The 12,398-nt window shown below is 35.5% G+C and overlaps 1 protein-coding gene across 6 annotated transcripts; it reads right to left on the bottom strand.

The window, feature by feature from the left end:
- Positions 1-3,155: 3,155 nt before the first annotated feature.
- On the bottom strand, positions 3,156-12,127 carry LOC131059991 (uncharacterized). 6 transcript variants are annotated; one of them, XM_057993063.2, is made up of 10 exons: positions 11,798-12,127; positions 10,527-10,618; positions 9,687-9,828; positions 9,091-9,222; positions 8,822-8,968; positions 4,504-8,676; positions 4,205-4,344; positions 3,844-3,927; positions 3,516-3,698; positions 3,156-3,259 (listed from the first exon to the last, which is right to left on the bottom strand). In XM_057993063.2, exons 1-10 carry the CDS (start codon positions 11,888-11,890, stop codon positions 3,256-3,258), a joined length of 5,190 nt encoding a protein of 1,729 aa, XP_057849046.2. In that variant the 5' UTR covers positions 11,891-12,127; the 3' UTR covers positions 3,156-3,255. The 6 variants fall into 6 exon arrangements, with proteins under 6 accessions (XP_057849046.2, XP_057849045.2, XP_057849047.2 ...); XM_057993062.2 differs by lacking the exon at positions 3,156-3,259 and having other exon boundaries at positions 3,435-3,698; XM_057993064.2 differs by lacking the exon at positions 3,156-3,259 and having other exon boundaries at positions 3,435-3,698; positions 3,844-3,924.
- Between the last annotated feature and the right edge of the window lie 271 nt (positions 12,128-12,398).

Genomic DNA, 12,398 nt, shown 5'->3' with positions numbered 1-12,398 from the left:
AAAATTTTTTTAAATGGTTGACACAATGCTAACATCATCATTTGACGAGCTTAAATTTGATGACCGTTTGGTCGTCATCGCTAAAAAAACTCCTACTAGTGCGCCATGTCCATATAGTACAGATGTTAACGTGGTCCAGTGAGAATATGCCACATGTTTGTACTGGTCGTATGAAAATCTGATTGGGCGGCCACGTGGATTGGTGAGTTGGCAATTCTGTACATTGGTGTGGCGGCTTATTGGGTGCCTGAGTTGGCGATTTGTACATTAACGTGGGCAGGGGACAGAGAAATTTGTATGCTAACAAGGACTGTACGAGAAGTTTTGCGTGGCATAGTGACTAGATCTGCGTTGGTGAATCAATGGAGCCCACGTGGCGCTGAGTTGCAGGTCTCGATGAATCAAACACCTCCACATGTTGGATGCAGAGGTACATGACGCAAAGGTGGCGGTCGGCAGCGGCCGGGAACAAACGATGGCGCAAAGGCCGCCAAAAAGGCAAGAGGCTGACGCGGGTGCAGTATGGGAGGAGTTGAAGCGGCGGACAACAAAGGCGGTAGAGAAGCGGATCAGTCGGGGAAACCAATCGGTAGGAGCTGGGAGAAAGGGCGGTCGCTAGGGGAACAGGGTCGGTTGGACGACAGGACAACAGCAAGTACCAAACACATCAACGGGGCTCGCAGGAAAAAAATGCGTACAAAATAATAATTGTGACAGGATGGTGTCGGGGAGGTACAAATGACAACAACAATAACAACAATAACAATAACAATAACAATAACAATAATAATAACAACAATAACTAAATCTTGTGAAAACCTCATACAAAGGTGATGGCTCATAACAATTTTTATTTATAAAAACTATTAACAAAGCAAAACTAAATCATATCATCATTTTTTACTACGCAATCTAAGAACCACAAGAGTCATAACTTATGTTTGGGATCCGCTTCTCCAAATTTCATTTTAGTCCAACTAGTGTTTGTCGTCATCATCCTCATCTAAGGATGAAAACAATGTTGAAAGCATCTGATTAATTTGATTTAAGAAAGATATGCATGTGTCATATTCATTTGCATGAGACAAATTTGAGGACCAAACAATCTTACTTATATTGAATGGATGAGGAATGGGGATGTAAGCCTCGATAGATTTTCAAGTTTCCACCTGAGGTGTCCATGCAAACGTATTCACCAAAGTTTTTCTACCTAAAGAAGATTTTTGAAAAAGTGTGGCAATATATCTACCTTTAAGAAAAGTTGAAAGCATGTGCTTACAAAGATGCAACTACATTGTATTTTGTTCTCCTACACTTCCTTTATTTCTTTATTTGGGCTCCTTATTAAGAACTACCAATTACTTCACTAAGTTGACCATTGCTTGAGACTTGAAGGGCATTTAGGAGAGCCCATCACCTCCTACATTTTCACATTGGAAAACCACTATCTATACCCACTTTAGTAAATACCTAGAAGAGTAGTTATCCAATTCATCAAAAGATTTAAGGAGTGCCTTACTAAGTAGATTTTATTGATGAGAAAGGCTTGATAGTTATTAGGAACATGCCACTTGAAAGTATTTTCAAAATGAATAGAAATATTTGCATGATATAAAATGTGTTTCCATAGCCTATCTCAACCTTTAGCCAAATTTCATCAGGCAAGCCTTTCAATATGCCAATTTTTACTTCTATACAAGCTATTGTTGAATGAATTAGCCCATTAATTATTGGGCCAATTAACAAGAATTTATCCAGTGCATTTATAACACCTTGAAAACATGAATCATTATAGAATTTTAGGCGTAAGTGTACCCATATAGGCATAAGTGAGGAAGACTCTATTGTTGGATTAAAAGTCAAAAACTAAGGTTTAATCAATGAACCATAGCTATCCGAAAACCAAGGCCCATGACCTAAAGTGTACTAGCTATGCTCTACATATGTACATTATAACATAAAGAAACCTTAATTACTTGGATATATCTTTATTGAACCCCTAAGATTTGATTTCCATTTGTTAGAGAACCATGAATACAAATAAACTATATTGGGATAATAGGAGTTAAGCTCATAAATCAAACCATACTTTGAGTATCACTCCTCAAATGAAACCTCCTACTTCAATGTAATGACTAGATGAATACATTTACAAGGTATTGTATCTATTTTCCACATCTACTTTGAGAGACCTTCAACTTGTGCCACATGTGAGAATTTGAAAGTTGTATCAATTGCAAAAGTAAAAGCACCATGTGTAAAAGACACACTTGGCACCATTGTTGCCACATTGGATTTTCTTTCCACGTCTATGCCTAGCTAATTAGGCATAATAGAAGCTATCAACCCAACATCATTATCTTTCAAAGGAATCGTATGAGGAACAACCAAGACAACATCAACAAATTTCATAGCAAGCACATTTGTTGCATGATATTTTTTCCAAAACCCCAAAATCCTCCACAAAACCTATCGCTTTAGAATTTATTATTAGTTAGATAAAAAGAACCCATTTAAATAATTTTAATTAATATTATTAATTTTAATTTTTTATAATTTTATCTTTATATATTTTATAATATTATTAGTTTGTATATATGTGTGTACACATCTTATATATAAAATGTGGCTCATTGACTTCACACTTGGAAATTCAAAAAACAAGGCCCACCCTACTATTTATTGAACCCCCTTCTATCAAATCTATCGAACCCTACCTGTGATCGAACTTGACGTGTTTGTTACAGAATTTTAGCCACCTTTTTCCTGTTTGATCTCACAGTAGACAAGGATACGCTATTTTGCTTCTATCCAAAAACAATTTAAAAATTAATATATGGATAAGCATACATGGTAGATAAATAAGTCTAGCATATACGAATGCATGTACATAGAAAGAAGATGTATCAATTAATATAAGACCGTGTGCAATTAAAAATCTAATAAAGTCCAGATAAATAAACCCAACTCTACAGAAGATCACACCATTTTATCATGATGTATCTGTGTCACAACATAACCACAAAACTTAATGAAAAGGGGCATGTAATACCTTTCAATTTATTTTATCTTATTTCTTTGCAATTAAAAATCTAATAAAGCTCAGATAAATAAACCCAAACTCTATAGAAGATCACGCCATTTTATCATGATGTATCTGTGTCACAACATAACCACAAAACTTAATGAAAAAGGCCATGTAATACCTTTCAATTTATTTCTTTGTTATTATCTTATACTCCTCTCTGAAAATGGTTACCTGCCACAAACCATTTTTTTATAATTTTGGTTATGTTGGTATAAACTGAACTGTAAAAAGTGACTACACCATAATAATTTATTTGTGACAGAACTCATCATATGATGAATACTTAATTTGACCTGTACATAGTGAATCTCCCAGAAAAGAATAATAATTACTAAAATAGATCACATATAAGAATAATCTGTACTCTATTTCAACAGAATTTGGCCTGTACAAGTAAATTTCAAAGAGAAAGAATAATAATTGTTACCTGCTACAAACCAAATCCTTTTTGGTTATGTTGGTACAAACTGAACTGTAAAAGTTGACTACACCATAATATTGTATTTGTGACAGAATTTGGCCTGTACAAAGTGAATCTCCTAGAGAAGAAGGATTACTAAAATGGATCACATATAAGAACAATCTGTACTCCATTTCAACAGAATTTGGCCTGTACATAGTGAATTTCTTAGAGAAGAATAATAATTACATAAAAAGATCACATATAATAATAATCTGTACTCTATTTAAATTTAATTCTTTGACCCGGATAAATTAAGTCAGGATCCTTTATTTCAGAGTTAATAGAGACTAACTCCTTCCAACTGGATTTGCCAGCTCTTTTGGATATGTCTGACAGTGTATCTCCTTCTTTAATCTCAAACTCTTTTTGTTTCCTGCTGTTCAGTACCCATCAGAAGAATAGAAAAAAATTAGAAAAAAATGCCACCATAATTGAAAATGGCTAAAAATGAAACATTTCCTGAATACCAGAAAAATTCTCGCTATATTTTTTTAAAATTGTAGTGTTTTTCAAGGCAGATATAGAGTTGTATCTAAGTATGCTACATAAAAGAGAAACCAGTTGAAAAAAATTTAGAGAGATAATATTCCAGGGAAGATAAAACGAGCTTGCTAGAACGCCCAATCTTTCTCTGTCATGTTTTGGCTTTATACCTATTCAACAATCGTATCACCCCCATGGTTACTCCAGCTGCTAATCCACAAGCAAAAACTGAGATCCATAGCCTTTTCCCGTGAGACTTTCTTATGTGCTTTTTTTCTTCTGATTCATTCTTTTCGAGGCTCCTTTTTCCCTAAAAAATTCATGGGAGATTTTGAAAGTAAATATTTAGAAGTTTGTTTGTTTACGAGATTTTACTAAGAAGTTAAGTTAAATAAGAGGCAGTAGCAAAAATCACAATATAAATCGGAGAGGTCAAGATTAATAGAAGCAGGTTAAGGTGTTGCATTACAGTTTCCTTTTGTTGGATTTCGTAGTCATTGCCATGCTCACAATCTGCTGATGATTGAAGCTGGTTTCTACTATCACTAGCAATCAATGAGTTTTCCTCTGGAATTTCAGATGGCTTGAATTTTCTAATAGGGCAGTAGTCATAATTGATATGATCTCCCTTGTGAAAGTCTGACTTGACAATGTCCATATTACTTGCCTCTGATCTATTTGGCTCGACAGCCTTAATGTTATTCCCCATTTTAAGATCTCCAGCATTATCAACAGCAGCAATATCTGGTTCCAGAGGTTTGTCTATGTCATGGTCAAGATTGTTTGGCTCTATCTCACTCCTATCATTGACAACACCATCATCTTCATTCACAACTTTAGAGTTGATATCCCATGTTTTTGCATTTGAAGGATCGCCAACACAAAAATTATCTGAATTTAGCACATTTTTGGTGTCATTCTTGACTTCATCTGTTTGTAACTCATTGTCAAAATGGAGAACACTCTCTACTTCAGTCACAAGTGGACAGTTGATATCCCCTGTTTTCACATATGCAGCATTATCAACACCTACTGTCTCCGGTTTGAGAATATTTATGGAGTCATTATTGTTTTTCTCTGATGTCAACATATTCCCAATATGGGCAGCACTTTCTACTTCACCCATAACTGGACAGTTGACATACCCTGTTTTAATATACACGGTATTGTTAACTCCTACAGTCTCTAGTTTCAGCATATTTATGGAGCCATTGGCATTGTCATTTGCTAGTAACACATTCTCAGCATCAACAACATTATTATCGTTGGCTACAACTTCACCGTTGATATCATTGGTTTTCACATTTGTTGAACTATCAGTATCTAATTTCAGTACATTTCTGCCATCTTCGTCAATTTTGTCTGCTTTCAACTTAATCCGAGGATTAGCAATGCTATCTAGCTCAGTTGCAAGTGGACAGTTTATATCTCCTGTTTTTATATTCAGAGCACTGTCAAAACTAAGAGTCTCTAATTGCAGCATATTACTAGTGTCATCGACAACATGAAGTACTTTGACACCATTAGCAGCACAGGCAGTATGATCCTTTGCAATCACAACAGAACAGCCAGTATCCACCATTTGCACATCCATAGCACTGTCAATATCAATAAGCTCTGAGTTCATCACATTGTCAGACCCATATCCAATATTAACTGCTTCCGATCCATTCCACTCATTAATAATGCTGGCTTCTTCAACCACAACTCCATGGTTGAAACCTCTTGTTCTCATATTTACACCACTATCAAAAATAGTATCTGACTTCAACACCTTTTCCAGATGATTAGTAACATCTTCTTCCAAACCATTCTCAGCATTGACAGTACTCTTTACTTCAGTAACATCTAGGAAGTCAACATGTCCTGTTTTCATATTCAAAGCATAGTCAACACCAACATTATCTGAATTCAGCACATTTTTGGAATCATGGTCAAAATTACCTGCACTGAACTCATTATCATCATTCACAATACAATCTTCTTCAGTCACATCTACACAGTTACTTTCCCCAGTTTCCATATTCAGAACACTGCAAATATCAACAGTCTCCAACTTCAGGACTTCTTTTGACTTGTCATTAACATTCCTAGCATTGGCAACAGATATTTCTTCAATCATAACTGCACAGTTAATTTTCCCCATTTGCATATTTGCAGGACCGTCAACAGCAACAATAGCTGGTTTCAGCACATTGATAGAGTCACCATCAACATTATCTGATTTAATAGCATCCCCAGAATCAACAATACATTCTTCTTTAGTCACTACTAAACAATTAATCTTCACTTTCATATCTCCAGCATTGTCAACCTCAACAGACTGTCTGCAGTCATTGTCAATATCTGCTAGTGAATCATTTGCAGCATTAACATCATGTTCTTCAGTCACATTTGTACAACTGATTTTACCTGTTCTCATATGCCTAGCATCGTCAATATCAACAATCTCTGATTTCAAAACAGTTTTGTAATCATTAACTAGTTCAGCTTCCAACCCCTTTTGAGCACTCAGAGTACCATCTTCAGCACGCACATATGCAAAGTTGATATCCTCTGCTTGCTTATTTGCAACATTGTCAACAACAAGAATCTCTGATTTCAGCATATCCATGGATGCATGATCAACATTATCTGTGTCCAACCCATTTCCTACAGGACTGACAAAAATATCCTCTGAAGTCGCAAATGCACAGTTGATATCACCTGTTTCCACACTCATAGCTCTCTCAGCATCAACAATATCTGCTTTCAAAACATTTTGGTAATTCTCAATATTATATACTACAAAACTGTTACCTGCAGCGACAACATTATCTTCTTCAGTATCAATTGCACAGTTGATATCACCTGATTTTCTATTTGCAGCACTGTCAACAACAGTCTCTGATTTTGGCAACTTTGCATATTCATCAGCAACATTATTTGATTCCATACCCTTCTCAAAAGTAGCAACATGTTCTTCATCCTCCACTTTACATGCGATATCCACACCATCTATTTCCAGCACTCTTACACTTAAGTTCACCATATCAACACTCTCTCCTTTTAGTATGACTCCACAGCCTATATTCAAATTTTTCTTTTTCACACACTGATCAACGTTGACACTAACAAATTCTGGAGAAAATCTGTTGTCATGAAACAGACTGTCTGTTTTTTGTGTATATTTGGGGCCAACATCCAAGCTCTCTAATTCTGGTGCATTTGTGGGGTCGCCAGCAAATTCCTCTTTGTGTAGGACTTTGGTATGGACATCCATATTATTTAGTTCTCCTTGTTCAGTACCTTTGGAGACAGGCATAAAAGTAGAATGTCCACATTCCTCATAAGCATTGTAATTTATGAAATCTGCTATCAACGAAGAATCAGTGGTCGCAATAAAAGACTCCGTTGCACTTGGCATAGAGTCAATGCCCATGCTATCTGCATTTGGCACATTGGCTGTCCCCATGTCAACAATAACTGTTTGTGAGGTGTTTCCATAACCTGGTTTTACCTGATGTATAAAATCTATATCTAAATATTTTGTTTGTGGTTCATGCATGTAACAACCAATAACATTTTTGGCATGTAACACTTTTGTTTTATCAGTGTAAATGTCTAATGCTTGTGGGAAATTCGCACAGTAAGAATCCACACTCTCTCCTTTCAACTCATTTTCATGACTGGCATCCAACCTTCCTAATTTTGGTGCATCTGTGGGTCCAACATCAACTCTCAATTCTTTTAGCACATTTTTAAAATTGACTTCCACGTCATCTGTAGCTCTTTCTACAAAATCATCAGAGACTTGCACTGAATTGGGATGTGTATATCCACCATTAACAGTGTCACTCAGATGATGTGAATTGTTATTCACCATAAACACAGAGGAAGGAACATTGATAGTGTGCAAAGGCTCCACTTTTAAGCAGTCAACATGTGTGCCTCCTGTTTTTGGAACATTTTCGTTCAACATATGAAGAATGCCTTCTTTCGGCATGTTTACATGGTCAATATCAACAGCATTTAGTTTTCCCTTGCTTGCATAATCCATGGCTAAAAACTCACTTTTCAGTTCCTTTACATTGTAAAAATTAACATTATTGTTATGAATATCAGATACAATTGCTGGATTGGTATCATAATTAACTGCCACTGGTGTTATATTTTTCATTTCTCCATTGACAGGATCTTTTTTATCAGTAAATTTGTCCGTGGGATATTCATTAAAAAAATTGCCCTCATTACTTAATGAAGTTGGAGGATCGTTAAATTCACTGGAGTTATTTACAGTCAAACGATCTGATTTTTCTAAGTAAATATTGAGAGCGTCTGCTAGGAATGTATCTTTGATTCTAAAACATTCACTGTCTTTCTGATCCCTATCGTTTTCTGGTGTGAAAGGAGCATTAATATCACTTAGAGAATCCCTTACAGACGAACCACCTACTGTTGAACTTTTGGAAGAAGAACCATGAATTGCAGATTGTGGGCTTCTTGGAGACACTGAACGACTGCCAATAGTTGCAACACTACTCTCTCCCCAAAAAGAATCTGAGACTTCAAAAACAGCAGATTTTAATTTACTTTCTGCTTCATCAGGGTCCTCAGTTGATAGTGATACTTCAGGCGGACACGTTAAGAATGGCTGATTGTTCTTTCCAAAAAAGATACATGTAATCAGATATGAGTATAATTAGTTGATAAAATTGTCATTGCAATAAAATACATGAACTGCAAACCATTCTGCCCTACTAAATCTTAGAGTCTATAATTCAGAGTCTTTTTATATTTCTACTAACCTTTGCTGATCCTTTCTTTGTTTCTGGATCAAGGTTGGAAGTTCTACTTGACATGCTATACATATCCTGCTTTAAATATTTCTGCATAACATCAGCCATCTCTGGGGACATGGATAGGAAATCCGTGACAAGATCAAAATCAGGCACCTGTCACAAAAGCAATTAGATCCTTGTAAGTCCAACAATATTTTTGAAATCTCACACTGACAAAGTTATAAAAAAATCTTTCAAAATACAGAAGGGTGACCCCATCTGAAAAAAAATCATACATCTAAATCATTTGAACAGGCTTTCTTCGATAAAGCTCGAATACATAGACAAACTCTTCGAACATCTCTCTTCTCCACAGCATCAGGTGGAGAGAATAGATCTACACTAGTGAGCCCCATCTTCTTACAAATCTGTACTAAAACAGTTTGGTGATCTTGGTTAACAAACACAACAAAATAAGACCATATAATTTGCTTTTAAAAGTGCAATCAGCCAACTGAAAAACAATTACAAACTCATTAACAGGACATGATTCCATAAAAATGGATATCAATGTCTCTAAGATTGACAGTGGAATCTTGTCCCATTACTAGTCTCTCACAGGATGGCAGGCATACAACCTCAGAAAGTGGTATTGTCTTGAATTATTAAAGCCAAAATATGAATAGTACTTCAAATATATTTGGGACAGATAAGTGCATTTATTGCAAAATTTAAAGTGTATTCACCGTTCCACCTATAGATCATGGCATTTTCTTCCAAGGACACCCTAAATCTTTTCCTTTTATCCAGATATCCAGTTGAGAAAGGAGATGCACTATGCATTTAAATTTAAAATGATCACTGAAGGAAAACCTAAGTAAAATAACACTACCTTCAGAAATGCATCAATATATGAATAAGGCAAATATTTGCCACTCTGCTTTCCGAAGTGATTTGCTTCTGAAACCGGAGAGTCAATCTGTGTACCAAATTTATTCTCCATCAATTTACTGATTAGCTTTGAAATTTTATACCTGCAAACTCATTAAAAAATGACAGAAATTTAACTTTGAAAAACTTAAATCAACTATACATTTTATCATAAATGGAAAAGTGATTAACAGGATACAAGGTGAAAATGATGTAATATACTTTTAGAAAACATTAATATTTACAAAAACAAGAAAGAAAGAAAAATTAGGCATTGCCAGGAACCAGCACCAGAAATTTATTAAAGACAAACAACACATTGGGATGAGCTTGTGGAAAAGGTAGCAATCGTGTGCCATGGTTTATGTGAGCCCACTTTTCAATTTATGGTCTATTTCTTTTTCTCAAAACAGATTCATTTTGGGACTCTTGAATTGTACGTAAGGCAACTCATTGTAATCCCATGGTAGGTAAAACCTCAAAATTTTATAGATGAGGGGATCGAAGCATATGTAGAAGGAGAGATATAAAAACGATTATTAAATGTAGTAGGTATTTCTATAAAGCACCTCACAAATGCATAGTAATTCCAAGACCCTGTAAAATCTTACTCAGGGCATTATCCTTGCATTTCTATACCAGTAAAAACCATCTATTCCGATGGTTCTATTGTTTCAGGAGTTCCTGCATTGCATCTGATAATATATTAAGTGCACGTGTTTATTGCATGTAAGCCATAGAATGATATATTCCCACCATCTTTTATACAACTGAAAAAGTAGTTTTTCTATTAAAAACTTACAGGATTTCTCCATCTGCAAGTAAATCTGCAACAGTTTCTTCTTCATCATAACTTTTCTCTAAAACGTTCTCTATCCATATTTTAGCTTGTGTCTGCAATAAAGAAAAATAAGAAAATATTAAAAACATAAAATAGTACCATTATTAAATTAGCAGGTGTAGAAAATACTGAAAAGAGAACCAAACTCATACTGTTAACACCAAAACTCTACTGGCAATAGCGGATTATGGCAGTTGTTCATTTTATCAACTTCAAACTTACAAATCACAACAAACGCTATGAGTAAATAAGCTATTAAGCAAGGGTTTAAGCTTCTTAAACTTACATACTTGCAGTCAGCTAGGGATACTGGAACCGGAGTACTACTAGGATAATAACCTCCTGAAAAGTCCTTATTACTGGGCGTAAGTCCTAGGGTGACAAAAAGCCATGTGAAGGTTCATTCCGCTAGTTTCAAACCCATTTCCTCACAGCTCTCACCTGATGCACTGAGTTCGGAGTTTAACAGTAATAATCAATACCCTCGTCATAGGCACAGGCTGACCATGGAGACAAATCGGGTGAGTACAAGGCACTAGCTCTAGCATATTTCTACTCAAGCGCAAAAGCAAGTATGCAGGATAATTTTCAGTAAATGCTACTAACTCTAGCATGCTTCTGCTCAAAGCATAAAAGGAGGCATTTAGGCCAATTTCCGAGGGAATCCCAGTTAAGATAAGTTTCAACAATTGGATAAAAAGATAATAATAATTATTAAAATCCACATTAGCATGGGGAGAAATCTTAAACTCCTTGAAATCTGCAAGGTTTGGTAATTAATTTTGACCAAATTTTGAATAAACACATTTGTTTGCTTTAAAATATAAGTCCCATATAATATTTTTCAAAGCTCATTACGAGACATTATTAGGAAATCCTCATTATGGCTTCTCTTATAATAGAAATATTATATTAGAAAGGGAAGAGTTTCTCTATATAGCAGCAATTATTCAATCCACTAGCACACAGTAGTCAGAATAACAGTAAAAATGTCATCCCAAAATCAAGTGCCCGCTGTATCATTAATGCTGCTGAACAGAGCCCAAAACAGGACCTTGTATACTCATTTGGGTTTATTTGAATTCCCAAATGTGGCTTAATGTTGAACTTGTAAAGATTTCTCTAACAACTTCGCCGCTTGAACCACCAGTTGCAAAACAGAGACATTAAGCATATCACAGGATATACACAGAATTGAAGTGACAAACTCAAACTGAAAACAGGAATTTTACCGTCAAAAATTCAGTGTCCAGGTCTCTGAAACTACTGCCGGAGGAATCACAGCCCATTCTTCTTGATGATTTCTTTCCTTCATGCGAACTCATTTTTTCCGCGAAGTTAGGTACAGCAGGAGAATTCTATAATGATGAAGTAGTGCTGATTGCTTGTGCAGTTTTGGGGATCTATTCGCCGGTGGCCATGCTTCATATTTCATGGCGGTTGACTTGTGTAGAGAGGGTTGCACAAATAATTCCAATTTTCGTTGACTGTACGCCAAAACTTGCGAGGAGGTGCACTGATGCCCTTTTCTGCCATGACCTTTTACTGTTGAGCTTGGAAAGCTTTTTTTCGTTTTTATACGACTTATTTTGTTCTTTTCTTTGATCATATATTGTTCTTTATTTTGATATTATGGTTGTCTATGATAGTTATTATTGTACTAAGCAAATGTGAACACGAGGGGAGGGGAGGCTTTTCAATGCTACATATGTTTATATTTGTGAGAGTCCTAACAAGGTATTTTATGGATCTAAAATGTAAATATTATGGTTATGTTTGTTTTTACTAGTAATTGCATATTGGTGTATAATGGGTATGTCGAAGAGGTGTGGA

Source organism: Cryptomeria japonica, chromosome 8 (genome assembly GCF_030272615.1).
Source record: "Cryptomeria japonica chromosome 8, Sugi_1.0, whole genome shotgun sequence".
NCBI lineage: Eukaryota > Viridiplantae > Streptophyta > Pinopsida > Cupressales > Cupressaceae > Cryptomeria > Cryptomeria japonica.
The sequence above is the reverse complement of the archived record's forward strand: the minus strand, read 5'-3'. Positions and strand labels throughout refer to the sequence as shown.